This window comes from Suillus bovinus (genome assembly GCF_016758785.1).
Source record: "Suillus bovinus strain UH-Sbo-P2 chromosome Unknown EDB93scaffold_54, whole genome shotgun sequence".
Taxonomy (NCBI): domain Eukaryota; kingdom Fungi; phylum Basidiomycota; class Agaricomycetes; order Boletales; family Suillaceae; genus Suillus; species Suillus bovinus.
The window spans coordinates 142,798-169,532 of record NW_024542110.1 but is presented as its reverse complement, the minus strand read 5'-3'; the positions used below and the strand labels follow the sequence as shown (position 1 = coordinate 169,532).

At 44.8% G+C, this 26,735-nt stretch overlaps 7 protein-coding genes across 7 annotated transcripts; 2 read left to right on the top strand and 5 right to left on the bottom strand.

Moving 5' to 3' along the window:
* Positions 1-611: 611 nt before the first annotated feature.
* EDB93DRAFT_1106162 (uncharacterized protein) lies at positions 612-2,685 on the bottom strand (the record flags this gene model as incomplete). Its single annotated transcript, XM_041447585.1, has 9 exons — positions 612-625; positions 670-727; positions 779-788; positions 880-1,216; positions 1,493-1,696; positions 1,955-2,016; positions 2,072-2,220; positions 2,269-2,418; positions 2,515-2,685. 9 exons carry the CDS (start codon positions 2,683-2,685, stop codon positions 612-614), a joined length of 1,155 nt encoding a protein of 384 aa, XP_041304963.1.
* A 2,662-nt stretch (positions 2,686-5,347) lies between these two features.
* On the bottom strand, positions 5,348-6,184 carry EDB93DRAFT_1253115 (uncharacterized protein; the record flags this gene model as incomplete). Its single annotated transcript, XM_041453399.1, has 5 exons — positions 5,348-5,478; positions 5,536-5,658; positions 5,732-5,830; positions 5,883-6,077; positions 6,133-6,184. 5 exons carry the CDS (start codon positions 6,182-6,184, stop codon positions 5,348-5,350), a joined length of 600 nt encoding a protein of 199 aa, XP_041304962.1.
* A 546-nt stretch (positions 6,185-6,730) lies between these two features.
* EDB93DRAFT_1241990 (uncharacterized protein) lies at positions 6,731-9,805 on the top strand (the record flags this gene model as incomplete). Its single annotated transcript, XM_041451953.1, has 17 exons — positions 6,731-6,783; positions 6,924-7,051; positions 7,110-7,222; positions 7,257-7,418; positions 7,468-7,507; positions 7,541-7,716; positions 7,777-7,831; positions 7,895-8,027; positions 8,088-8,331; positions 8,362-8,535; positions 8,562-8,685; positions 8,779-8,917; positions 8,969-9,138; positions 9,183-9,298; positions 9,410-9,488; positions 9,513-9,614; positions 9,666-9,805. The coding sequence occupies 17 exons, from the start codon at positions 6,731-6,733 to the stop codon at positions 9,803-9,805; spliced, it is 2,148 nt and encodes a 715-aa protein (XP_041304961.1).
* A 3,625-nt stretch (positions 9,806-13,430) lies between these two features.
* On the top strand, positions 13,431-15,757 carry EDB93DRAFT_704008 (pyridoxal phosphate-dependent transferase). Its single transcript, XM_041457162.1, has 11 exons — positions 13,431-13,590; positions 13,645-13,760; positions 13,813-13,881; positions 13,935-14,047; positions 14,097-14,216; positions 14,269-14,533; positions 14,587-14,649; positions 14,704-14,843; positions 14,898-15,009; positions 15,069-15,187; positions 15,253-15,757. The coding sequence occupies exons 1-11, from the start codon at positions 13,577-13,579 to the stop codon at positions 15,634-15,636; spliced, it is 1,515 nt and encodes a 504-aa protein (XP_041304960.1). The 5' UTR covers positions 13,431-13,576; the 3' UTR covers positions 15,637-15,757.
* A 2,351-nt stretch (positions 15,758-18,108) lies between these two features.
* On the bottom strand, positions 18,109-19,833 carry EDB93DRAFT_1106158 (uncharacterized protein; the record flags this gene model as incomplete). Its single annotated transcript, XM_041447584.1, has 14 exons — positions 18,109-18,306; positions 18,362-18,434; positions 18,478-18,712; positions 18,769-18,903; positions 18,962-19,021; positions 19,078-19,079; positions 19,138-19,139; positions 19,195-19,226; positions 19,282-19,295; positions 19,354-19,382; positions 19,533-19,547; positions 19,600-19,628; positions 19,670-19,702; positions 19,761-19,833. The coding sequence occupies 14 exons, from the start codon at positions 19,831-19,833 to the stop codon at positions 18,109-18,111; spliced, it is 930 nt and encodes a 309-aa protein (XP_041304959.1).
* Positions 19,834-20,905: 1,072 nt separating this feature from the next.
* EDB93DRAFT_1253110 (uncharacterized protein) lies at positions 20,906-22,555 on the bottom strand (the record flags this gene model as incomplete). The annotated part of the gene is made up of 12 exons (XM_041453398.1): positions 20,906-21,109; positions 21,165-21,222; positions 21,279-21,513; positions 21,569-21,703; positions 21,762-21,798; positions 22,003-22,034; positions 22,090-22,103; positions 22,162-22,190; positions 22,240-22,278; positions 22,334-22,348; positions 22,404-22,423; positions 22,474-22,555. 12 exons carry the CDS (start codon positions 22,553-22,555, stop codon positions 20,906-20,908), a joined length of 900 nt encoding a protein of 299 aa, XP_041304958.1.
* A 1,596-nt stretch (positions 22,556-24,151) lies between these two features.
* Positions 24,152-25,760, bottom strand: EDB93DRAFT_1253109 (uncharacterized protein; the record flags this gene model as incomplete). Its single annotated transcript, XM_041453397.1, has 10 exons — positions 24,152-24,352; positions 24,408-24,465; positions 24,524-24,726; positions 25,243-25,274; positions 25,330-25,343; positions 25,402-25,430; positions 25,486-25,524; positions 25,578-25,592; positions 25,645-25,664; positions 25,715-25,760. The coding sequence occupies 10 exons, from the start codon at positions 25,758-25,760 to the stop codon at positions 24,152-24,154; spliced, it is 657 nt and encodes a 218-aa protein (XP_041304957.1).
* Positions 25,761-26,735: the final 975 nt, after the last annotated feature.

The following is a 26,735-nucleotide window of genomic DNA, read 5'->3' as shown; positions in this document are numbered from 1 at the left end:
AGAATAATGGTTTGTTAAAGGTACTCGTGACAGTCACTGTCCATTTATAGTAACCAGCACTGGCCTCCTGCCCTGTGCCGTCTCCTTTGCATGCGCATACCTTCTTTGATGTGGCATTGCTGTCCATTTATAGCAACCAGCGCTGGTATCCCACATACCAATACCTACCTGCATTCCTCTTGATATGCAGCCTCAGCACAAACACACAGCAAACCCATTCTCTCACATGTGGGGTTGTTCTGCCTGCCTGCATTTGTCGTCAAAATTTGTTGTCGAACTTCTTTGTAGTACTAGTAACATGATGCTGTAGTAGTATACCCATATCTATTATTGAAGTCCTACATGTACAGGAACACCCACTAAGTATGTAGGATCACACACAGATCCATGATGCATCACAATATCTGACCATCTACTACTTCTTAATTTTATGAAGTTTGTAGCGCCCATTCAGTGATGCATCATGTACTGCCTAAAATTTTACTAAGTCTGTTTATCTGCGAAATTTTACAAATACTTGCAATGCACTACAATGAACAGGACAAAAGACAAGTTGTTATTTAAGGTCACAACCACGGTACAAGATATTATCAAGATTGTAAGGACAACTATCAGGAGACTAAGACTATACAACAGTAATATTATGTGAGTTACGGCACAAGAGGATACATATATAGAGGATGCAGCGGTCTAGCTGCACAAGGACTAGGCCTTTGCCCGCTTTTTCCTGCAATGCCGTCAGATTATGCAGAACCCAGAGACAAGCAGGGTGACATACTTGGAAGCACCTGCACTGCAGGTTTGTGCTGTGCAAGTCATTTTTACAATGACGCAGACAAGCCAGCATCAGTTCTGATTGCATCTGCCAGCTCATTGCACCTGGACTTGATTGGGACATGCTTGGATGTACGTCTTCCAGTCTTTGTGGAGTCACTTGTCAAGCTGGTGCTGCCTGAAGCCGCATTACCTGATGGACTCAACTTAGCTGATGTGGGTTTGCCAGATGGCTGGGAGACAGTGTGATTCTCAGTAGACTTAACATGGCCTTTGGGCTTGGTGGCAGCCTTTGGCTTGGGGACAGCCTTGCAGGTAGTTGACTTTGTAGCGACAGGTTCCACACTGGGCTTGGCAGAGAGAGCGATAGAATTATTGGATGTACCCTCTGAAGTAGTAGGATAAGGTAGTACTGGGAGTGGTTGAGGGGGATGAGGCAGTACTGGAAGTGAGTCAGCATCGGCTTCAGACAAGAGGCTGGTACATTCTGCAGAAACTGATGAAAATTGTTCTTGTAGCCACTTGGTGGTGTTCAGAGATGTGTGGAACATCAGATCGTTCCAATTCATGTTGTGCAATTCCTCAGTGAACGAGAAGCTGGAGGTTGTCATTCATGATCTAGTGATGCATCAGGTGATGTTATCAGCAAGGAGCCTTCTGATGCATGAGACGAATGCATCAGCTAATGGACTCCACATATAAAGGCCGATCTACTCACCAACATCCATCATTCCAGCACTCCCATCTTCAGAGCTATCTTGCTGCTCTGCCTCTTCAGTCTCATTATGCCCTTTGGGTTCCTCTTCATTATCTGTCTCAAATGTCTCATTGCACTCTTTGTGTTTCCCATAATCAGAGTCTGCTTGCGACACCACCCCATCCTCATGCCCTACAGTGAACTCAAGCTTGTGCTTATCAGAGGCTGGAACAACACAAAGTAAGTGAGTTGGCCAGCAACTGATTAAAAAAAAACTCATGGAATATCTGTTCTGCGTAATGCTGAAAAGCCTCCAGGAATGCCATATCCGCCATCTGGTATAACTGTGCAAAATTCCTTCCTTGTGGGGTTTCGGAGGAATGACATCTTTGATACATGAGTCGGCATGAATCCTGAAATAGTGTCTACTTGACTTACGATAATGATGTCATATCCCAGCAAACATGAGGGACACAACAAAACCCGTCTTCTTCTTGATGAGGTGCACAAATTGCTGGCAGATAATTGGTAAGTCATCTACACCCCTACATGTTGAACATTAGCCATTAAATCTCTGATAGAATTAACTTGAACATATACCACATGATTGCCTCTGCATCAAGCACACAGCCACCTTCCTCATCATCATCCAAAACATTCTTTTTGGCAGCCTTCTCATGAGTTCTCTGCTGCCGCTTGTACATTTTGTGGACCTGAGCTTTGACATTGTCATCTTCATCTTCCAGCAACTCTTTGGAGAATTTATGACCCAGTGCAACACATCTACGTGAACTTACATTCCCAACCTCTTCTTCAGCCTTCACCAATGGCTTGATGCACTTGTCATAGTAGATATCAGAGTATATCTTGGCCTCAGACTTGGGGCGTCTTTTTGGCTGTAGCGCATCATCGAAAACTGTTGATTCCTTCTTCAGGCTGCAATTTTTCTTGGATGCATTTACATGCCAGCAAAACTAAGTCTGAATTTGCTATATTTGTAGTACGTCAATATGGTAATACACCCATTATATAGAGGGGCTTACTGTTTTGTGCTTGGTTTTAGCTTCATCCACTGCAATATTTTCCTCTGCCAAAAGAGAATCAGTGGGAATGTCGGGAAACATAACCGCTTCTTCAGGGAACCACTTAAACCATTCTGCATTCAGCACAGACCAAAAGTGAGAGTAATCCTTGTCTTTTAGGTGCTCAGTCATATATTGGGGCAGGACATTCTTGAAGCCATTCTGTCTGTTCTTTCATAGTCTATTGTGTTACAGGCATCTATTGAGCATGTTAGTCTCTGTAAGTGTAATAAAATAATGAGATGATCATATGCTGTCATACATCTAATGAGGTCAGTGTAAAATTAAAACTTCACACTAGGGCCACAGAATGAAAATCCCCTCACAGTGGCCGCACATAAACTATATGTATGTGAGATTGTTGCATTCACTATCTCATGCACAGGCCAAATATTTTGTGATTCACCATCTTGAACAGGTACAGCAAGTAATCCAAAAGGGCAGGCACCTTGTTGATAGCTAAAATTTACGCTTGATTGATGTAAATAAAGCTACTACTCTAAGGCAGTCTTGTGAGTGATAATTTTAAGTGATTGATTGATCACTTGTGTCTAAATTTGTTTACTCCCCATCTGCCTTAGCCTTATTACTACCATTACCACCTGCATCATCAATGTTGAGCTCCTCAACTGTAATATCCATCCAATATGCAAACTCCTCTTCAACTTGCAAGACCACTGTGTGATCATGTGCAGACACTATTGTGGATGGGATGTATCCTGTTAGAGCGCTGGTACAGCTTCTTCTTCAATGGAACCAATCCTGAAGGTGCTATGATGATTGAGTGGTCAGCTTGTACAATACCGCAAAGGTTAGTGAGGTACCCCATGTTTCCTTGTCACTACTGCATCATTCAATGCTTGCTTCTGCTCTTCAGTGGAACACTGGGGTGCAGGCCCGGGTATGTCAGGGAATAAGACCATGTGCTCTGGCCAACAAGCGAAGAAGATCTCAAATATGTTGGTCCAGAAAATGACAAGATCTTTGGTCTAGCAGCAGAGTTCGTAGTTGACCATCTGGTCATCCAACCAGTGGCGCTGTTTGGTTGAGAAATAGTGTACTGGCATGCTAACGTTGAAATGAATAAGTGTTGAAATATTGATGAGTTGAGGTCTGAGAAGGAAGTGAAATAGTACTATTTTTGTACTCTGCCATTGCGGACTGCATGCTTGTCACCAGAACATATAATCTCATTCTGCAAACTTGAAATATGTAAGAGTTTGCATACCTTGATACTAGTGAAAGCGAATTAATTGCAAGCTTGAAAACTTTTGTAGAGAGAGCTCAGACTCATAGCAACACAATCAAACTTCTAAGTCAGGCTCAAAAAGACACAGGTAACAAGACCCAGTTGGCACGATGTTGACAGTAACATACACCCACTGGTGTTAAGCAAGTCTTACTAGTAGTACTACTCATCTTATAAATACAACTGTTCTTGATGGTCTCCTAGCACAGTCTTGCTAGTGTATGATGTACAATTGAAGTTAGATGTACCTCCACAAGTACACATTTTTCTCAGTACACCTGCTCTTCCTCGAAGTTTTTATTTGCAAGCAACAATACGAGTGTCTATGTAATACACTATACTATTTATGCTTGATGAAACACTCATTTGTACTCTGTAGCAGAGCAGTATGTTGTAAAATGTAGTAAAACTCCTATAAAACTCTCTACAACAAAGTGACAACTCTTCGTATTCAATTATTTTCCAGCTCAACAACTCTATGTAACGATCTTCACATACAATATATGATTTATCCTTTGAGTCAATTTGATTAGGAATGACAGTCGACAAGCCAGAAAGCTATGCACCAGTTCTGAATGTTGAACCTCAATGACAGAGTCACCATCTTTGCTCGATTCTATAGCAATGTCCCATGTGCCTTTGATCTATAAATAATGAATTTCAGAGACACTATATTGCCCACATCACAAATCCTTGCCTTGTATGCTGAATCATAAAACACTGACATGAGTTTCTGAAACACATACAATTTCTTACTAGTGCAAGCTTCAGCTCTATCTATCTGTCCTGAACTTCGCATTCAATTATCTTTTGGCTAAACAACTCTATATGACGATGCGAGATTATGCAAGAATGCTGCTGCCAGTCATGAATTATGACCTTTACTATATGAGTATGTTGATGATCCAGCATATGCAAGTTCTTACTAGTGTGAACTTCAGCTCTATCTGTTCCAAAGTCCTTCAGGCAATGTTGCACTGTACAATTACCAGGTACGTTACAGAACACAATAACTATCTTGCTATTGATGCTTTCTGATACTGCACCATTGAGTCACTGTCATCAACAGTCACTTACACCAAATCATTATCAAACTCAAGCATCGCCTGACATTCATGCCTCAGGACCCTTGTATTGTACAAAACTTGTCTCCCCTGTGTGCCATCTTCAGTTCCATCAAACTGGCATTAGTACTCTGGCCCAGGTCTACATTCCAGTCCCTGATTCACAGGTATAGGATCTCTTCTGGTACTCGATTAGTTAGTGGATTACTTCCAGTAGTTAGCGGCGACTCAACTTCAACCAATTGTTATCTTCCTCCATGCTCCTCGCTGGTTGAGTTTCTAAGTTTGCCACGGTCATATTTGACTCTTAGCAAGGGTTTCATTGGGGGAAACTGGCAGTACATGGTACATAGAGTAGGTACAAGTGAAGGTCATACTTAAGAAAGCCACTGTACTTTTCCAAGATCTATTACATCAAGCATACAAATTAGATTATCATCCTTTGACTTGCAGTGGCTGAAAGAGGAACAGCTAACACCAATTACATAAGGGGATGTGCATTACCTGCAAGGAAATCAGGGTAAGAACATGGAACCAATGAAAATATGCACCATGTCTCAAAGACAACTACCCGGCAACCATGGGTAATGAGGTAGAATGGACCAGCGGCTGCTGCACATGGAACATCAAATATGAATCCACAATAATGCTGCTATCCCCTTGTCTCACCATTAATAATGACTTCAGTCAGCGGGAGATGTAAAAAACAGTAGAAGCCAGAGCGTGCCATTGGGGTAGGATAAGTCTGCACAGCAGGAAGTGCAGTGGCCTGTATCTCAAGTGTAGGAGGTGCTGAACTGATATTTGAGCATTAGGGAATGAAAAAGTAAAAAAAAAAAATGATGACTCTGAACTTGAGGTTGACCTTGGACAATGGTAGCAGGAGCTGGCTGCACAGCAGGAGGTACAGTGGCCTGTATCTGAACTGCAGGAGCCACCACAATCAGAACAATGGCAGCAGGAGCTGGCTGCACAACAGGAAGTGCAGCAGCCTATAACTGAACTGCAGGAGGCACTGAGCTGATATTTGAGTGATAGGGAATGAAAAAGTAAAGAAAAAAGATGACCTGGGACGATGGGAGCAGGAGCTGGGTGCACAGCAGGAAGTGTAGCAGCCTGTATCTCGTCAGTGATCACTTCAATAAGTGATTGTGCATCATCATGCGACAGTGTCAATGATGACAGCAGTTGCACAACTTGCAATACAGCATCTGAAATATGTATGGATTACTGAAGCATTTGAGTCAGTGACAGGCAAAAACACACCAAGGCTGCTTTGAGCATCATCATTGGATGAGCTGGTATTGTTGGTAGCCATTGTTGGGAAGTCAAATGAGTGAGATACAACTGTACAGTATTGAAGATAAATGCTCATGCAGGAACTTCAACCAAGCACAATACTATTACTATGGTATCTTGATTACAACAAGAATAGAGCCGCACAATGACTTACATGTGTTTGAAGGTTTGTTTGAGGTTGTTTATTTGAAATTTAACAGAAGGCTGAGATATGACGTACAACTAAAGATTCACTGTATGCCATATGATTCGGAATTTTGATTGGTTGCTTCATCATGGACTCTAGTCTATCCCTTGCAGGTTCATCTTCATCACCGCAGAATATCATGAGAGCTAAGAAGCATCAGAAAAGGCTGACTCTCAATTCTTACTCACGTCCCAAGCCTTCAGGACTCAAGCAATGACAACACATGCAGTATCAAGTGCATGGAGATGGCTTTATAAGCTATAAATGTAGATATGTTTAACCTCCCAAAAATGCTCAGCCAACCATGCAACCTGATCCACCTGCACGTGTAGAACTTAATGCATGCATAGAATTTAATGAATATTTGCCTGATCTATCATGGGGAAGCCGATGATAATGTTGAATGTCCAAGGAGACAACATGCTATGGGAGTAAGTCAATAAAAACAGAATCACACTTTTTTTCACCACTAACATCATTCAGGATCATCCATTGCTAATGTGGCTCAAGGATTGTGCCCTGTTCCTTGAGGAGATGCTACAACTCGAAGAATGAGGTGACCTTAGGGCAGAGCCCTGTTCCAGTGTGGTAATCTGTATCCAGAATATCAATGTGAAGACTGTTTTGGGATTGAACTCTGTTGTTCCTCTTGCACGGTGATGATGCACAAGAATCACCCACTACATTGGTTGCAGGTAGGTGCTAAATTACTCAATAATGCAGGATACAAACTAACTAGACATACTATAGAAATGAGATAGTGATTACTTCAAATCTGCAAGCCTGAAGAGCCTTGGTCTCCAGATCCAGCTCAGTCATGCACTAGGCCATACCTGTTCCGATCCCTGTTGCGCATTCAATGATGACTTTGTCATTATAGATTCTTATGGTGTCCATAAGGTAGCATTGGATTTTTGTGACTGCAATCTGGGACCCTAAAATGGCTGCTATGTTTCGCCTTCTAGAAGAATTTTACCTCTTGTCCTTTGAGTCGAAGGTGTCTGCTTATGAGTTTTATTATGCGCTAATGCAGAGGTTTGATAACACGGGGATCAGTCCTATCAAAGTGGGTCCTATTACAGTGCCATGCAGGACATTGACTTATTTCTCTTTAGAATCGATACAACTCATTCATGAGGATGATACGTGAATGGTGTCATCTCAAAATACTCAAGTGATCTGGGAGAGCACACGATCCCAACAGCATTGATGCAACAACAGAGGGTGCATGTGCTGTTCCATGCCCAGCCTGCCTGCAGCCTGGGAAGCACTTACCATCTAACTGGAGAGAGGCCCCTCCCACTAAAAGCTGGTTGTATGGCCTATCTGTGGCCATCAATGCAAATTTCTGGCTGAAATGTAAAGTCGTGTCAAAAGATAGCATTGACCCTAGCCTTAGTAATGGCTGAGGATACTTTGTTGAGGAAAGTGCATACAAGGCCTTTCTAAATGATAATTCTGATATTAGCCAGGAGGTGAGTTTTTTGATAGTCATTATTTTCTATACTGATACCCTATCAAACAGAAGTCTACTTGTTCAAGCCACAACACTGGTAAACATGGCAGATACCAAATCAAATTGTGGTCTGGCAGCTATGGGGCTGGGTGCCATTGACTGTGCTCGCCACAACATGAAGCTACTAACAGCAGTCAGGGACCTCCAGAAAGGAGAAAAGTGAGTTTGGTATACTGCAGACTCAGACAACTGGAAATACTGATGTTCCACCACATCTAGATACATAAATATGGATTATCTATTTTTTTTGACTCTTCAGTATACCACTGTTGATATTCTCAATGTCTCATATGATATCGCATGCCAATGGAATAAGAATCTATGGCACTGCATGACATCATTTCCCCCTTCCATGCGACTAAACCATGATGCCAAGAAAATTACCTTCTTTGTCCCTAAATTCCATCTGCCCTTGCAGATCCAACAATGCCAAACTAAATTTTTGTTTAATTTTGCACCCAGTGTCGGATGAATAGATGGAGAAGCTCTAGAGCGAGGGTGGGCAAATATCAACCCCATGACATCAAGCACCAAAGAGATGGGCCCAGGCATGAGACGAGACACGCTGGATGATTTTTTTGGAGATTGGAACTGGAGGAAGATCACTGGTCTACAGCAGTTATTTTTACAGAGAGAGGCACTGCTTACTGATGCATCACTAATGCATGTTCAGATCACACAATGTTGTGTAAGATGAAAGAGGCCTTGCCTGAACTGTCGGAACATAAAGCAGCTCTGGATAACCTTGAAGAAGGGCTGAAAGAAGAATACTCAGAAGCATTGAGCAGGTGGAAAGAGGAGGTCAAGGCATGGGAATGTGATCCCTTCCAGCGGAACCCATATGAATGAAGCATAGAAAGTGAGTACATCAAGTTATTTGTGTATAATATCTGATGTCAGCATCACACAGATATCACCCTTGCTTCTGTGTGTCTTAAACTCGCAAAAGAGGAGGCATTGGAAATAGAACTTGGTGGCTCCCATGCACTGCATGAAGATTGTTCACTTAGCATGCTGATTAGCAGTGGCCTAGAACTCGAAGAACAACAGTAAGTGATCAATATTCAGCTGAATGAGTATTCTCTAATAAAATGCTTCAGACGACGTCTTACAGCTGACAAGGCAGGTCTGGGCATTCATGCCACAAATACTCAAGAAGGTATGCTCATTCAGCACAGTAACAGTCTTCAGCACCAGATCAAGGCTTGGGTCAAAGTCCAGGAACTATACATGCCAATGCTTGCAGCTCTACGATGGGACAAGGCCAACAGTGTCATCGCTCCCAAATCTTTCCAGCTTTGCTTCCTTCTTGAGTTGTTGGAACTGCTACTTGTGACCTCAAATTTCAGGCCATCAAGTGGAAACTTAGATATGCACAAGCCCACAATACTCTCTGTTTCCTATGCTCTAATCTCCATGCGCAAACCGCTGTTTTTAAGTATAAGGACCGGAACCTCCATGGTCAAGGCACCAACACCAGAGCATGTAATACACTCAAAGGGATTGATGCAAGAATCGAGGCAACATCAAGCTGATATCAGGATGCGTGCAAGGCGCTGGTGGTTCTCGCTTCCCTCATCAAGGAGACAGGCTGGCAGTCCTCCCTGCAGCTGCTCAATTGTGAAGATATCTAGGGAATGTCAGATCTCCTGTGGGGCCAGACTGAGGAAAGGCGTAAGCTGTCTTGGATTTGGAATATGTGGAGTGCACATGGAGATGAGTTGGGCAATGACAGATTTATGGAAGGTATGTGAACTCATGGTTTTGTTACTCCATGCTATCTCACACATCTTCCAGATATAAAAATCAAATGGTGTAAAGCCAGGGCACATGCAATGCGGTGGAAGGAGGAGGTTGAGTTGTTGTGGAAGGAGATGCGGAGGATCTTACAGTTCTTTGATTGGCAAGCCATGTCTTGGGATGAGCGCATGAATTAGAGCTGCTCCAAGTGTCCTGCAGAAAGAAAAGGCAAGATTGTATATGCTTGGCATCAAGCAGCTTTGCATTGTGCACTGTCAGTCACATGTCATTCCAGTTGGGAAGACACATGCACATTCTGTTACAAGAACATCTAGATGCTTGGGCCCCTACTATTTTTCTCCTAATCCTCCTCGTATCAGCCCTCGCATCATACCCTCACCCCGACCTTACCCTTGTCATCCTTGTCATCCTCGCATTCCCTTTCGCCCTCTACCTGTCGCTTCAGCAAAGCCAGTACATTTGGCCGGATCCTTTCGCTGACGAAGCGTACCCATGCTCCGTTTCACCACCTGACTGATCCTGCAGACAGTCCCCTTGCCCTTACCGTCCGGACGGTAACCTATGATATGATGCACAACGCATCCCCTTTGCCCTGTTCCCTTTTATGATCTCTGACTCGGTGCACAGTCGCACATGCGACTTATACTTAGATCCGCAGCTGCACGATCGTGCCCCTGCGCGTTTCACTTCTTATTTCGATCTTTGACTCACTTTCTTATCTAGCACGTTCTACCCAGACCGAACGTGTCTTCCTGTTATGGTCTTACCCTTTACCGATTGCCTCTCCCGGTAGTACGAGTTATCATCCACTAATACATTTCCTGTCCTCTATATAAACTCGCTACCATGTACTATATTCCCTAACTTGAATCTACTTGGTTCTTGACCTCCTACTCTCACCAGAGTGATCCTTTCTGCCTTGCCAGCAGTCTATATTCTATCTTCTTATCTGCTCATCACGGATAAGCCTATAGTCTCGACCTTTACTCATCGACTTCGTCGACGAGCAAAGCCCCTGTTAACTAGTCGGACTTCTGTCCTTCTAATTAACGACGATCCTTACGATTAACCTTCGGGTGTCATAAGCCTAGGCCGATATAGCTTATCGTCTCGCACCCGCGTGACATAAGCTACCCGATTTGGACATAGGCGTTAAATCGTACTTGCCGAAGACACGCCAAGTACGACCCCTAACCTTGGGCTAGCCCAAGGACGTCCACAGACTGTTGACGACACAAGCTCTGTTTGAGCGTCGCCAACAGATACCATCCAAGTCGTAACACATTCATGGACCAGTTCCATGCTGATCCTAGCGCTCTGAGTCTGGAACATCCTTAATGAATACATATCCATTCACCCACATGTAATGTACAGAATTATAGCTATGCAATCGATATAGGTGACAGTATAGCGCAATACAAGCGAAAAAAAATACATCAGTAAAGGGTGGGAAAATGCATCCATTGAAGGGCGGGAGGGATGCATCAACCAAGGGCAGGAGATGCATCAATGAGCAGCGGGGGGATGAATCAATTGAAGGGAATGCATCAGTAAGTAGAGAGGAGATGCATCAACCAGGGGCGGGAGATGCATCAGTAGGATGCATTAATAAGCAGCAGGGGGATGCATCAATTGAAGGGAATGCATCGGTAAGTAGTGAGGGGATGCATCAGTTGAAAGGAGGGATGCATCAGTAAGTAGCGAGGGGATGTATCAGTTGAAGGGAGGGATGCATCAATTGAAGAGAGGGGATGCATCATATCATACAGGGTACTACTGAAGGGGGCATGCATCACACATGCATCAAACAGTGTTAGAGCTGTAGTGTTGTTGCATCAAATCAGTGTTACAATTGCAAGGAATAATGCATAAATATGACAGGAACCTGTGTGGAAAGAACTCTCATTGACGCAATCTATACTTATAGGAAAAGTACGCTACGGGTATAGTAAGTATGTGTCCATTTTGGTAGACAAACGGTAAGTACTTACATCTCAGTTCCTCAGAAAGCACTGAGATGTTTAGGCACTAGCTATGGTGCTTATAATGTAAGTAAAACTTCAAGATAAAATTTAGGGATAAATGTTTAGGTATACTGTATAGACACGCACTTAGGTTCAGCCCTGTTTAGGTGTGACCAAATGAGCATTAGGTTCAAAGGTTCGCAGGGGGGGTGTGACATGTGACATACTGTGATTAGGTTCGTTTGGTAACCAACTTGCATTAGGCAGACAATATCCTTCATATATTGCATTGGGTGAAGTGTCTGTCCCTCATGGCTATAGTGCTGATGAATCAGGTAATTTACTGCTAGACAACGAGTCGGAGAGCTATGAGCAAGTGGTGGATGGCATGGAGCTTCAATCCACAGTGAATGGGTCTGAGGAGGTTGAGGCTGAGGGCTGTGGTAAGTGCAGACGTGTTGCAAACACTCAGTACAAGGACTTTTGGCTGCACTAGTTATTTTTTTATGTTTTTACTGCATGTCACAATTTAGGTTCGACGGTCTCAAAATTGGTGTGACCATTACACAAATTAGGTTCAATTCGCCAGGCATGTGACGCTGTGATGAACCTAAGTGCAGTATCTATACAGTAAGCAGGGCAGGATCGGTAGTCCAATGTCAGTGTGCCTGTGGCCATTGGCCTCTGCAATGTTGCACTTGGATCATGTACCTTTTTCACTTCCTATCTGTTCCTATCTTGGATCCTTTGGCATGCTCACTCTTGGATCATTCAGATTCCAACACCCTGCATTGTAATTCCAATCCAAATCTATTTGTTCTGCAAATATTCTCGTCAAAGCAATAGAGCGAGAACCAAAGAATCTATTTATAGCACCACTAAATATACCTTGCTTCCTTCAATCACGGGATCCTCGCTTATTCACCGTGCGATGGTTGCAATTCGGTCGACAATCTTGTCAAGATGTCCCTGAGCAGAGTCCGGCTATCATTATGGCATGCCCAGTGCCAGGTGATGCTCTCGGTACCTGGTGGTCCTTCGTTCACACACTAAGTCTTTTTAGAGGAGTCTTTAGTCCTACCATCATGCCCCCACCCGCAACGCACGTGGTGCTCAGCCAATGTGTTCTGGGCTCGGCCTTCATTTTGAAAGCCTCAAGAAATCTAGAAACCCCAGGAAAACTCAGACTTTTGTTCGCATTCCCAGCATTGATGCCAAGCATGAGCATCACCTTCAACAAATAACCGCACTGACATCAGTCACCAGTGAACCGGTGAACAAACGATAAGTGGATTCATCCGATGTATCCACCAGTACTAGATACTGAAACCCTCATCTCTGGCTCTGCCACTCCTCAATCCGAAGTCCCAATGAGCACGGATGATGCTACTACTTACGGTGACTACGCCACAGATTACGTTCATGATGCGACTGACTCGGACGACTACGTGGTAGTCACCGTAGATCACCCTGACCGAGGGGCCCTACCCTGCAGATGTGGTACAAGTAACGCTCATCTGAAACCTTTGTCAGCATCTCGTTTCAGCGTTCGAGCTCTCAACCAATCAGATGAGTCACCATCAACTGAAGTCGTAAAAATTTACAAGTGTCAGTAACACGCTTCAAGTTAAGCGTTCATTTTAGCGGTTTTGCTGATGTACTACTAGTAGACCGCAGTCGTACAACGTAAAGCATCCTTGGGAGACTCACGACATCCCCGATGCCTAATATCTATCGATTGTACGATGGATTGAGCATAGCGCATATCTCAAGTTTCATGAAGCGGTGGGCACCAATATCGAAAAAAAATAATATCATTTTATTTTTTGTTCCCGACACTCGTTCGCTCAAAAAAATGGAATCGAGTGGGGCTATAAAGACAGGCCAGATTAACAGAGGTTCGAACTACACAACCACCTGTATATCTTTCCTCCACTCCAGAGTCCAAGCTAACTCCTACCTAATTCACAATTTACACTCGTCATGAATACTGAACAGTACGTTCTGCCAGTGTCAGATCTGTCCTTGGTCATATCTGATGTGTATCCCAGATTCCGCAGTGCTGGCTACCAAGCCATCGACAGGATATGCGAATACCATGACACTTTGAGGGATAGGCCTGTCTCATCCCAAGTCGAGCCAGGATACCTCAGAAAGCTGCTTCCGTGTATGCTTTTTTTATTCTTCGTCGCGCTTCCTTCTCATTATGACGAGTGCAGCCTCCGCCCCCATTGAAGGCGAAGACTTCCAGCTCATCGCGGATGATTATCAAAAATACATCATACCTGGTACTTGAACTCGACTCCATTGCACAATTGACCTATCTCATTCGGACTGACAGGCCTGACACACTGGCAACACCCCTCGTTCTACGCATACTTCCCTACGTCAAGCACATTCGAGGGAATACTTGCAGAACTATACGCGTCGAGCACGTCTAACCCTGGATTCAACGTACGTCTCTCTAACGCAACCCTTACGCTGTCTTTGTAACTTTTTGTAGTGGGCTGCGAGCCCCGCATGCACAGAGCTTGAGGCCGTGGTCATGGACTGGACCGCTCAATTACTCGGGCTTGACAAGGCGTTCTACAACATCTCCGAGGTCGGCGGCGGCGTCATTCAGGTCTGTTCCTCATCCCCTCACATTGTTAATTCATACTGATCACCGTGCATAGACGTCAGCATCTGACTCTGTGTTAGTCTCGACTGTCGCTGCACGTTCACGATACATTCGTGAGCACCCTGATGTGGCGATGGAGAAACTCGTGATCTATACCACTACCCAAACCCACTCGCTTGGGAAGAAATCCGGGCTCGTCTTGGGTCTCACAGTGCGCGCATTAGACGTCACAGCTCAGGATAACTTTGCATTGCGTGGAGACACGCTCAAGGTAGCATTGGAGGAGGATATAAAAGCCGGATTACACCCTTTCATCCTGAGTATGTTCTTTGCATGTATCATTGTCTTGAAGTTCATTTCTCTTGTCCTGCAGTCGGTACGGTGGGGACGACATCTTCCGGTGCTGTCGATCGGCTCGACGAGATTGCTGATGTCGGTATGTATACTGATCACGATATTGAATCTTTTTAAATTTAAATGTTATGCGTAGCGAAACATTACCCTTCCCTGTGGCTGCACGTCGATGCTGCATGGGCAGGCGTCGCATTCGCGTGTCCCGAATATCGCGAGGCGTACCAACTTCCTGCCATAAATGAATATGTAGACTCTTTCTGCACCAATTTCCACAAGGTTTGTTTACTCTTGTTCCGTGGCATCAGTCTTGAGCTCATCGACATTCTGCAGTGGGGTCTCATCCACTTTGATGGCTCTTGTTTGTGGGTGCGGCACCGGCAACATCTGATCGACGCGCTAGACATCACGCCCGAATTTTTGAGGGCGAAGAACGGGAATGCAGGTATGTTTCTAAGTCTTGTTATAACTATTGGCCGTTGCTTGAACGACGAATGTGTATAGCCACCGCTATCGATTACCGCAACTGGCACGTAGGCCTTGGCAGACGGTTCCGATCGCTCAAATTCTGGTTCGGTCTTCGTGCACGGGGGGTGAAAGGCATCCAAAAGTACATCACCGACGTACGTCAACTTAATCGTCATCGTCATCCTCTAATCCATACTGATATTTGGTCCTGTCTCGCCAGTGCATCAAGTTGAACAACAAATTCTCACAGAGCATATACGAATCCGAATTATTCTCTGTCGTCACCAAACCTTCCCTTGCCATTACAGTCTTCAGGCTTGCACCAAAGTCCCTTCCTCACCTCAGGACTCCCGAGCTCAATACTTTGAACCGCGCTTTCTATGCACGGCTTGCAGCACGGAATGATATCGCGATCACCCAGACGGACTTGAATGGGGTGTTTTGCATTAGGATGGTGATCGGGTCTGAAAAGACTTTGGAGAGCGACGTCGAGCACGCGTTGGAGTTGATGAAGGATGAAGCGATGATTTCGTTGAAGAACTGGGAGGTCATTGGAAATGGGAGAGGCAGGAAGACGTCCGTGATCCTCTCTCAGACCCACTAAAAATTATAGCTATTGCACTTCAAGTTAGATGCAGTCAATAGTCAATAATCGTGTTTCATGTTCAACCAATAGCACCCGCTCAATTAGATTTTATGTTTCTTATTTTATTTTTATTAGAAAATGAGTGTTATAAGATTGCTGTGAAACGAGACTGAAGGTATGTTGTTCTATGCAGTCACGCTTACCATTGTGGAGTTTCAACAATATGAGTGCGGGGCATGCTACTTGTCTCCAGTACTCACAATACCATACGTCTTGGAGCGTCTACGACGTCTCGGACGCCAGCCCTCAAAGCACCATCAGTTCACGTCTAAAGTTTAAACAGCCGAAATTCCTTGCCATCGCACAACTGGCTGCAGCAGAAATCGATGTCGATGAACCTCCTCTGTCTCGTTCCCCGGACCGTTGAGCTTGTTCGAGTGTCAAAGCTACTTAGTTAGTCAACGTGAACGTCAGTGGATTCGAATAGATACTACGACGAAATTATTGCCCAGACCCACTAACGTCTCATCGAAATGTACGTCGGGACACCCATCACTTCATGCGCACCTCTCAGCTCTGCCTTAGAAATTGGGCCATCGTATCATCAGGATGCCAGAAACAGTGGTGAGCGCAGAATGTGTTTTGCGTCGTGGAGTTTGTGGGGCGGTGACAGGCATCAGGTTTCACTAGAGACGTCCTGGTTGAGATTCCGTGATTGATGTATGATGAAAATACAAAATCACCCCTAGATCAAGAGAGCGTTGAGAGAGGACATGACAGAAAATAATCATATCAAGTGCATTATGGCTGAAGGCGGCAACATTCTGTTGGCACACGCACCAGAAATTTTGAGCTTCGAAGAAGTCAAGAGAATAACTCACTGTGTTATACGGCTGCTAATGCACACTGTCGGCGCCACTGTGCAGTTGATGCCAACCGGAGTCGAATTCCATTGACTCTGGAAAACGCTTTTCGTGTGATACTGCGGGACTTGCCATGAATCTGATATTGCCACCGTGAATAGCACATATACACTCAACTGCCGCAAGCTACAGTTAACATGATTCCAATTTGTCCCAACCTCTCTACAATGGCCTCCCCATAGTATGTGATTTTCAAGATAGCAAAAACAACCAGGGTCCTGTCCACTGTCACCTTCAAACTACTCCGAGTCAACTTGAATGTCGTTCGTCAGACTCATTCTTCGACGCATTCAGTCGAAGCTGCCAGCATCATCATGCCGTGGCCAGCCACCCTCAAACGCGTCCACTTTGTCTAGCGCGTAATCACACTGCACGGTTTCTAGGTGCTATTGAACTGCAAATGTCTCACTTCTATCGTGCACCTTGGAAAATTGTAAGTCACTCGAACTTCGTAATCTAAGCCTACTCTGAACAGATTACTGTCCTGTAGAATTTGGATATCAATTCCAAGAGTCAATGCAATGGTCACGTTGAGCTAAGCGCAGTGCACAGCACATTATCTACAACCACTGCTTCCAGGTCAAGATAATTCCGAACTCGAGCCAGCCTCTGAGCCTGATGTTGTCAAGACACAGAATTTCGCTGGAGTGTCCGAATACCACGTCAAATGTTTGTCGGTTGGGGCGAGACAGTTATTTTTCCATTGTACATCACCTTCCGAACTGAAGTTCGCTGGAGAGTAATTATACACACTTTCTAAGTTCGAAATCCTCAATCAAACCCAGCGTTGATGGCATCCGTGTAATCACTTTCCAGGTCCTGCTATGTTCCGGAGGCCGTCTCTGCCAGCCAGCCACGTCGAGAGACTCACCTCTGGAAGTTCGACTCTTGCACTGTCGCTGGTGCCAGTGTCTGCATGCCCGTTCCCTGGTCCGCCGCTGTCATCGTTCTACAGCGCATCAAGGGGCCGTTTTATATCTCGTGTGCGATGCTCAGACGTTAGTACCCTGGATTCCTTCAAATTCCTGATTCTGCAGAGGCGCTATTTTCGCCTTGTTGAACAAAAGTGAAAGGCAAGCTCTTCCACAAGCATGGCCCAACGTTACCTCAACCTCATCGAAACTCGTAAAGTATGCCTCACATCATCAAGCTACGCATGCACACACGTGCTTCGCGCATTTTGTAATCATTTTGAGTCGATCTTCTGTAAGCCAGTTGGGGTGGGTCAAGTGAGGAGACAAGGGTGGGACGTTGAATGAGGCGAGGAGATGATAAGGACGGATTGCTGAAGAACTGAAGTAGTGCACTCTCACTTGACTTGGCTCTCGCGCGCCCATTTTTCAAGTAACCGTAGGAGTGATTGCCATCCCCAGAGCAAATAAGGTTGAAACATTATTAGCACATATAGCAAATTACTTGACTAAATACTACGATGAAAACATTGTCCAGACCTTGAAATCTACTTCAGAACATCATTAAACCGAATCATTACCATCATAAAAGTGGGAATAAATAGATAAAAATTCCTCTGCTCTTAGCACCAGACAGCCCTTAACGCCACCGAGCATCATACTCTACTCCCTGTCGATATATGCATGCGCTCCTGGAAAACAATCGAGATCATATCACTTGCTGCATGGGAATCGGCCACAAGCTTAGCGTGGTGATCTCGAACGCTAAGGATCAGGCGGGGTGCCAACACAAGCATCGGCATGACCCCAAAAATCTGAATAAGCCCCGAATAATATTTCAGTGGATTTTGGACCTATAGAAATTATGGATCATGGTCGCATACAAAGGTAAGTGAAAATTTGACATACTGTTGGATCTTTTGGAGAGAAATCGTTAGTGAGCTCGAAGCGAGAGACAGTAACAAAGCTACCACGTCCGACCCTTCAGTGGAAAAACGAAAACAATAATGACAAGACGAGCTCACGCTGCAAAGTAAAGCACATGAGTTTTCATCAACACCATGAAATAGTCCTTAATAATAAACCCTCCTCCAGAATGTCGTCGCAGTTCACGGAAGTGTATTATCGCAATCCAAACTGCGAGACACAGTGCGAGGACCTCCCACCCAGTTCCAAGTAACCAACTAATGGAAGACAGAAGTGAGATATCTTCCGCATGGACAATTGAGCACTCATAAGTGCCAGAGAGAATGAGTTCCTCTAGTATTCGTCATTGAGCCCTACGCACGTATGTTTTCATTGCTAATTAAGCGTACCTCCTGAAACACGCGCGGTTGCAATTATGGCGGCCACTCCGTCGAAAATGTTGACAACCAGGAAGGTGATAATGAGAAATATCAGGATCTTTCTGGATCCTTGATACATGGCATATAACCGAGTGATCATGACGACTTGCGACATGTTTCAGTCAAGCCAATATCACTGAGATCTCGCAAGTGCCAAGCTCACCCCATATCATTGCAAATACCACGACACACGTCCAACTTTGTACAATATACACAACAAGACCTGACGGATTCAGTCAGTGACCAGCCTCAAGTAACACACACTCCAAACAAACTCACATCTGTGGCATTATAGCGTAGCAGTCATTAGTGGACCAAGAAGTTAGTAAAGAAACCCACCCCTACAAAGTACCACAGTCAATTGAAGGAGAATAGCAGGCATCTGTGCAGACTCACTGTATCTGTCAGCGAGATGGACGGAGCATCATCTGTATGCCGTCGGTCAGAAGAAGCAAAGATAGTGAGTGTAATAAAGAAACATACCAAGCATGTCCAGGCTGATCATGAGGCATAGAAAATTAGCGCAATAGCGACTGTTTAGACTTCCGAACATACGCAGCAAAACATATGCCAAGGTAGCGCACCTAGGGAGCTTTCAAGTCAGCACAACATTGCAACTACCACAAATAAGTTACATACACCGAGATACAGAATTGTCATAAGCGACCAGCGTTGCTTCTGTAATTAAATCTATTTTCATACTTGTCCTCTGACATGAGATTTTAGTGACTCACCCAAACCAATTCGACCTAGAAAATGACCATTAGCGAGATGGCTGCTCCGGTCGTGACATTGACATACCTCTTGTTCAAATGTAAGGGCTGAAGATACTTGTAAGATATGAGTAGTCCTTTAACATTATTATGCTCACCCCAATCATACGTCACTCCGACAAAGGCGGCAACTATGAAACCGCAGCCAATGTTAGGTTGAGCTTCAAGATGTGACTATTTTCTATGAACCTGAAAAGTAACTAGAAAAACGATATGCATCGATGGACGGCCACCAAGTGGAATCATTTGAGACTATGGTCATATTGGGAGAGAATGTTGTGTGGGTGATTGGATGAACTGTACCAGGTGGTGTTGTAAAACCTGATGGACGAGCCTCAGCAGTGTCTATATCCCAGAGCTCTTAATTATATCATGACTTACCCCGACCACCCCTCTACGCTAGATTAAATGAAACCCGATGTAGAACTTGGTCTAACAACGGCCTAGGTGTGATGTGACCTTCAAAAATCTCAATGACTTTCGATGGGTATCTGACAGTAGTCTCCGCTTTGCAGGCCCGAACGTAACAGCACCTCCAGGTCGTTCAAAAAGGTCGGCTTTTGTTGGAATGTAGAATAAGGGAGGTCCGAACGAAGCTGTGACAAATTATACACCTGTACAATCCCTTCAAGTATACCTATCCCATGCATTGCATTCCTCATTGGGCCCAAATCGTCGCCCTGGGGTCCGGGGATTGGTCGCCGCAGTTCTTTTCATCCCATGCGCCCAAATCGTAGCCCTGGAATTGGTCGCCGGCGCGTCGCAGCTGTGCATAGCGCATATTTTCATCAAAGAACCCATTCCTGTGATGCTACACCCAGATATTAATATCAATATTTGACCGAGCCAAGATAGCGAACAGAACGATTTGCGCTGGCCAGTGGTTAGAGAAGGAATTTGTAATGATGACCCAATTTGCTTCCGAGTCCAAATTCAATGTCCCTGCGAACTTCCAGAGTCTGTCGAGAATCGGATTCCGCCCACTCAATTGAACAAATCAGCCGGCACACACAATAAGAGGGAAGTCGTGAGTTTCCCTCGGGAATGAGAAGTAAGAGCGATTTGAAACTTGCAGCCAACGTTCAGGCGGTATCGCCTATGAACATCTCAGACTGTCAGTAGACTGCTTTGGATCCTTCGCTCGCACAGCAGCAAATGATTTGAATATGTAAATACTACGACGAAAATATTGCCCAGACCCTATCCAAAATCTGTATCGGGACACCAAATACTTAACTATACAAGTACTATGCATGATGAGGCTTGGAACGAAGACAAAACACAGATTTTCCTGCTTCCTACAGAGCACCAGACATCCATCAACATCTCGTGTGTTATACACCACTGCCAGTGGGTATATTCACGCGCTCCTGGAAAGCGATTGAGGTCATAGCAGATGCTTCGTCGGAGTCAGCCACAAGCTTAGCGTGATACTCTCGGACGCCAAGGATCAGGCGTGGTCCCAGCACAAACGACTGCACGACTGTCAAAATCTGAATCAAGCCATCAAAAGTCTGAGTCGCTAGGGAATTTTGGTCCTATAGGAACGATGAACCATGATCGCATGTAGAGGTAAAGGAAAGATTGACATACCGCTAAGATTATCGGAGAGAAATTGGTAATGAGCTGCAAGCAAGAAACAGCAACGAAACTGGCATGCCCGGTTTCTCAGTGAAGAAGGGAACCATAATCGCAATATGAGCTTACCTCACAAAGTAAACCACATGAGTTTTCATCAACACTGTGAAACAGTCCCCGATAATCCCTCTTGCCGAATGTTGTCGCAGTTCACGGCAGTGTTTAACCGCAATCCAAACTGCGAGACACAGCGCAAGGACCTCCCACACAATGGAGAGCATCCAAGTAATGGAATCTAGAAGTATTAGGATATCTTCCCCAGAGCTAATCAGGCACTGATAAGTGCCGGAGAAAACGAGTTCCTCTGGTATTCATCATTGAGCACCATGCACGTTCATTTTCATCCACAATAAGCGTACCCCCTGAACCATGTACCGTTAACAGTATGGCGGCCATTCCGTCGAAAATGACGACACCCAGGAAGGAGACAACAAGAAATATCAGGATATTTCTGGATCGTTGATACATGGCATATAACCGAACGATCATGATGACTTGCAGGATGTTTCAGTCAAGTCAATGTCACTGAGGTCTCGCAAGTGCCAAGCTCACCCCACAACATCGCAAATAACAAAGTAGTCGTCCAACTCTGTACGATATACATAATCCAGCCTGATGTAGTAGTCAGTGACGAACCTCAGGTAGCATACACTCCAAATGGACTTACATCTGTGACCGTATGTTTTGCAGTCATTAGTGAGCCAAGAAGTCAGCGAAGAGCCACACTCACTTCTACAGGGAGCCACAGTTAATTTGGGATTAATAGTAGCAGGTATCTGTGCAGAAGACTCACTGCATCTGTTAGCGAGATGGTCGGAACACTGACTGTATGTTGTTGGTCAGAAGAAGCGAAAGCAGTGAATGTACTGAGGAAACATACTCAGCATGTACAGGCTAATTATGAAAAATAGACGATCAGCACAACACCAACTGCTTGGCCTTCCTAACATACGCAGTGGATAAGATCCCAAGGTAGCGCGCCTAGCATACTTTCAAGTCAGCACAACATGACGACAAACAAGCTACATACACTGAGATACATCACTGTCATAAGAGACCAATGTTGTCTCTGTAAGTATGTGTTATTTTTGCATCGTGTTCCTCTGGCATAGGGCTCTACTCACCCAGATCAATTCAACCTAGTACAAAACCATTGTTAGCGAGATGGCTACTCCAGCCATAGCATCAGCATACCTCTTGTCCGAATGTAAGTGCTGAAAATAAGTGTAGGATATCAGCGGTCCTTTATTATTATCATGCTTACCCCAATCATACATAACCCCAACAAAGGAAGCAACTGCGAAACGGCGGCAGCCAAGATTAGACTGAGACATCCACTTCGACATCCGACTGCTCTCCACGAACCTATAAAATAGCTGAAAACACGATATGAATTTATGAGCGGCCACCAAGTGGGATCATCTGAGACTATGGTCATATCAATAGAGAATGGGTGTGGGTCAGAGGTGAATGTTTGAACTTGGTGGATATACGATGATGGAGTTCGTTTTAGATATAGGTACCACAGGTCTAACACTTGTAACTCAGCTCGCTGGATTGAAGCAGAGTAGATCTTGATTGTGGACCTGCATAAAAGTCACACGTGCAGAATGTCCGAGAATCATCGAAGAGCTGTCCACGATTTATAATACTATACCTAGAATACAAACAGAAATGAGAGGGAGAAAAGAATACTTCGGGCTTGGCGTTGCCCTTACGACCACAGGAAGTCTTGAAGTTGAACAAGGCTCATGCCATGAAACATCAATGATGGTGTTCTCGATTAGCATCACTGCCCGTTGGAACGTCATCAGAATTGAAGAAATGAAGAAAATACCACAAAATAACAGTCAACTCACATCTTTCCGAGCTGCCAACAACGTCAAATTCGATGTTCAAATGCTCAAGGCTTCAAATCCCATGCGCCGCTTGCCCAAATTCTCATCCAGGAATTGGTCGTCGTCTCATGCGCAATCCGTTATCTCAGAATCTTCTGGCCAGGCCCGGGTGATTGGGCTGTTCTATCAAACAATGTGGTGAGGGTAGTGCCACTGTGATTTGAAAGCACGTGCTACAGAAAATTTGGCCTCTCGGACTTTATCGAAATGGGAGTGGCAGGGCTGTGGATCGAAATAGAATAGTATGTTGAGAGCGGCATCGATTGCATGGATCATCGATATGCATTCGGCAAATAGACATTGAAAAAAATCGTCCGATCACAATCTTTTCCATATCCTCTGCGCGGCGTTCTGGCCGAGAGCAAGATCAAATCAAGAATGGATGTCACACAATATGTCACACTCGAAGCCAAGTCTTTCCTTCCAACCAGTTGATAATCCCGACGCACCCACCAACCTGATGTGCGATGCTTAATAATAGGGCACATGTATCCCCCAGTAGTAATGTTCATATTCATATCCGTATTTCCACCGCGTCGAAAAGGCAAGCTCCTCCATGTGCATGAATCAATCTCGACCTTATCAAAACTCATCAAGTATGCTTCGCATCGTCAAGCTGCGCATACTTCGCGTACCTTGTGATTATTTTGAGTGAATTTTTTGAAGCAAATTGGCATGAGTCGGGTGAGAAGACAAGGGCAGGACGTCGAATGAGGTGAGAAGGACTAAATGCTGAGCAACTGAAGCAGTGCACTGTCGTTCGACCTGGCTCTTGCACGCCCATTTGCTCAAGCAATCATAGGAATGATTGCCGTCACAGCAAAAAGAGAGGTCAGTGGTTGGTGCAAGTGTGGGTAGGCAGGGTGCCAGTAGAGATATCCAGAATAAAACATTGTCACGTATAGTAAATATTTCACTGAACTAAATACTACGATGAAAACTCTCCCGACCTATGCCTCCTTCAAATCTGCTTCGTAACGCCAAGTGGGAACAAGTAGAAGTAAATCCCGCTATGCCTGGCAGAGAGCTAGACAATCGTTAATCTCACAGACTACTGCCAGTTGATATATGCACGCGCTCCTGGAAAGCAATCGAGGTCATAGCAGTTGCTGCGTCGGAGCCAACTACGAGCCTAGCGCTATACTCTCGAATGCTAAGGATCAGGCGTGGTCCCAGCACAAACATCTGCACGACCTCTAAAATCTGAAGAAACCCAGAAATAATCAGAGCGACCAGGGTATCGTTCTGGAGAAACGATAAAATGTGGCAGCGTGCATAGGTGAACGAGAGATTGGCATACCGATAAGAACGTTGGAGTGAACTGAAGTATGAGATGGAAGCAAGACACAGCAATAAAACTACCACGTCCGATTCATCAGCGGAAAAAAGAAAACAACAATCACAATACGACTTTACCTCACAAAGTAAACCACGTGAGTTTTCATCAACACTGTGAAACAGTCCCCGATAATTCCTCCTGCTGGATGTTGCCGCAGTTCACGGAAGTGTTTGACCGCAATCCAGACTGCGAGACACAGTGCAAGGACCTCCCACACAGTGCTGAGTATCCAAGTAACAGAAGTCACAAGGACGATATCGCCCATAGAGGAAATCCCGCACTGATGAGTGCCGGAGAGAATGAGTTCCTCTAATAGTCATCATTAAGCCATATGCACATTTGTTTTGATCCACAATTAAGCGTACCCCCTGAAGAATGCATCACTGTCATTACGGCTGCCATTCCACAGAAAATGTTGACAGCCAGGAAGGTGACAACAAGAAATATCAGGATCTTTCTGGATCGTTGATACATGGCATATAACCGAGTGATGAGGATGACTTGCAGCATGTTTCAGTCAAGTCGATATCACTGAGGTCTCGCAAGTTACAAGCTCACCCCACAGCATCGCAATTACCAGAACACCCGTCCAGTTCCGTACAACGAATATAATAAAGCCTAACGAACACAGTCAGCGACAGACCTCTGATAACATACACTTTGAACAGACTTACATCTGTGGAAGTATAGCGTGGCAGTCATTAGTGAATCAGGAAGTTAGCAAACAAATACACCCACTGCTATAGGACACCACGGTTAATTGAGGGTAACGGTAGCATCTGTGCAGAAGACTTACCGTATCTGTCAGCGAGATGATTGGGGCATCGTCTGTATGCCGTCGGTCAGAAGAAGCAAAGACAGTGAATGTAATAAGGAGACATACCAAGCATATCCAGGCTAATTATGAGAGATAGACGATTAGCAAAACACCGATTGTTTAGCGTTCCGAACATACGTAACGTATAACATTCCAAGGTAGCGCACCTAGCATACTTTCAAGTCAGCACAACATGGCAACCGTGACAAACAAGCAACATACACCGAGATACAATACTGTCATTAGGGACCAGCGTTGCCTCTGTAATTCAGTGGACTTTCATGTCCGTTCCTCTAACACGAGACTCTACTCACCCAGATGAGTTCAATCTATAGAAGGATTATCAGTGAGATGGCCGCCCCGGCCATAGCACTCACATACCTCTTGTCCAAATGTAAGTGCTGAAAATGCTTGTAAGATGCCAGCAGTCCTTCAATATTATCACGCTCACCCCAATCATACGTCAACCCAACAAAGGCGGCAACTGCGACACCCATGTGAGATTGATACGTCAGCTTCCACATCTGACTGTTCACCACAAACCTGTAAAATAGCTGGAAATACGGTATATATTGATGATCGGCCACCAAGTGGGATCATTTATAACTATGGTCATATTGGTAGAGAATGGGTGTGGATAAGAGGGGAACCTGATAGACGTATGTCGATAGCATTCGTGTTAGATATACCACAACCATGTGCTTAGATCCCCGAAACGAGATCGAGGGAAGATATCCCTTCCTGTATTGGTCGCTCCAAGCAAGTATTTTGACATGAAGATCCGGGCTTAACATAGATGTTGGTCGTGAAGCAGTTGCACAGGCTGAATACTTGGATACCGCAAAAGATTGAACATCAAGAACTATTTGTGATCTTGTCGCATTGTTTCCGATTTCATTCTCGAGATGTTTGTGCTACATGTGCACAAGTCCATCAGCGCAACCAAGTGATGCTTCATTTATATAAGACGTACTGATCATGGTGCGATATCGAAAAGCATGTTATCTCCACTGCCTTCACAATACAGCAACGGGGAGCATAACAGCTCATCCAATGTCACTCAATGAATGCACATTGCGTCGGCACGAGGCAAGACAAGAAAGTCAGTCGTCAAAATAGGGGAAATTGACATGAAGAAACAAACACCCGCCTACCCGAACTAGTACCGATACCTCCCTGGGAGCACCTATCATCTCATCCTCAGACGACCTGTCGCCTCCTGTGTACCTTCTCGACTTTGCCTCGGAAATTAGGCTATCGTGTCATCAGGATGCCAAAAATGCTGAGCGCAGAATGTTTGATTTGTATTGTGGAGTTGGTGCGGTGGTTAGATACATCGGGTTTTGCCAGGTAAGTCCTGAGTGAGATTCCTTGATTGATGTATGAATATACAACATCACCCTAGATCAAGAGAGCGTCGGGAGAGGACACGAGAAAAATAATGCTTAGAAGCATCGGATGCACGATAGTTG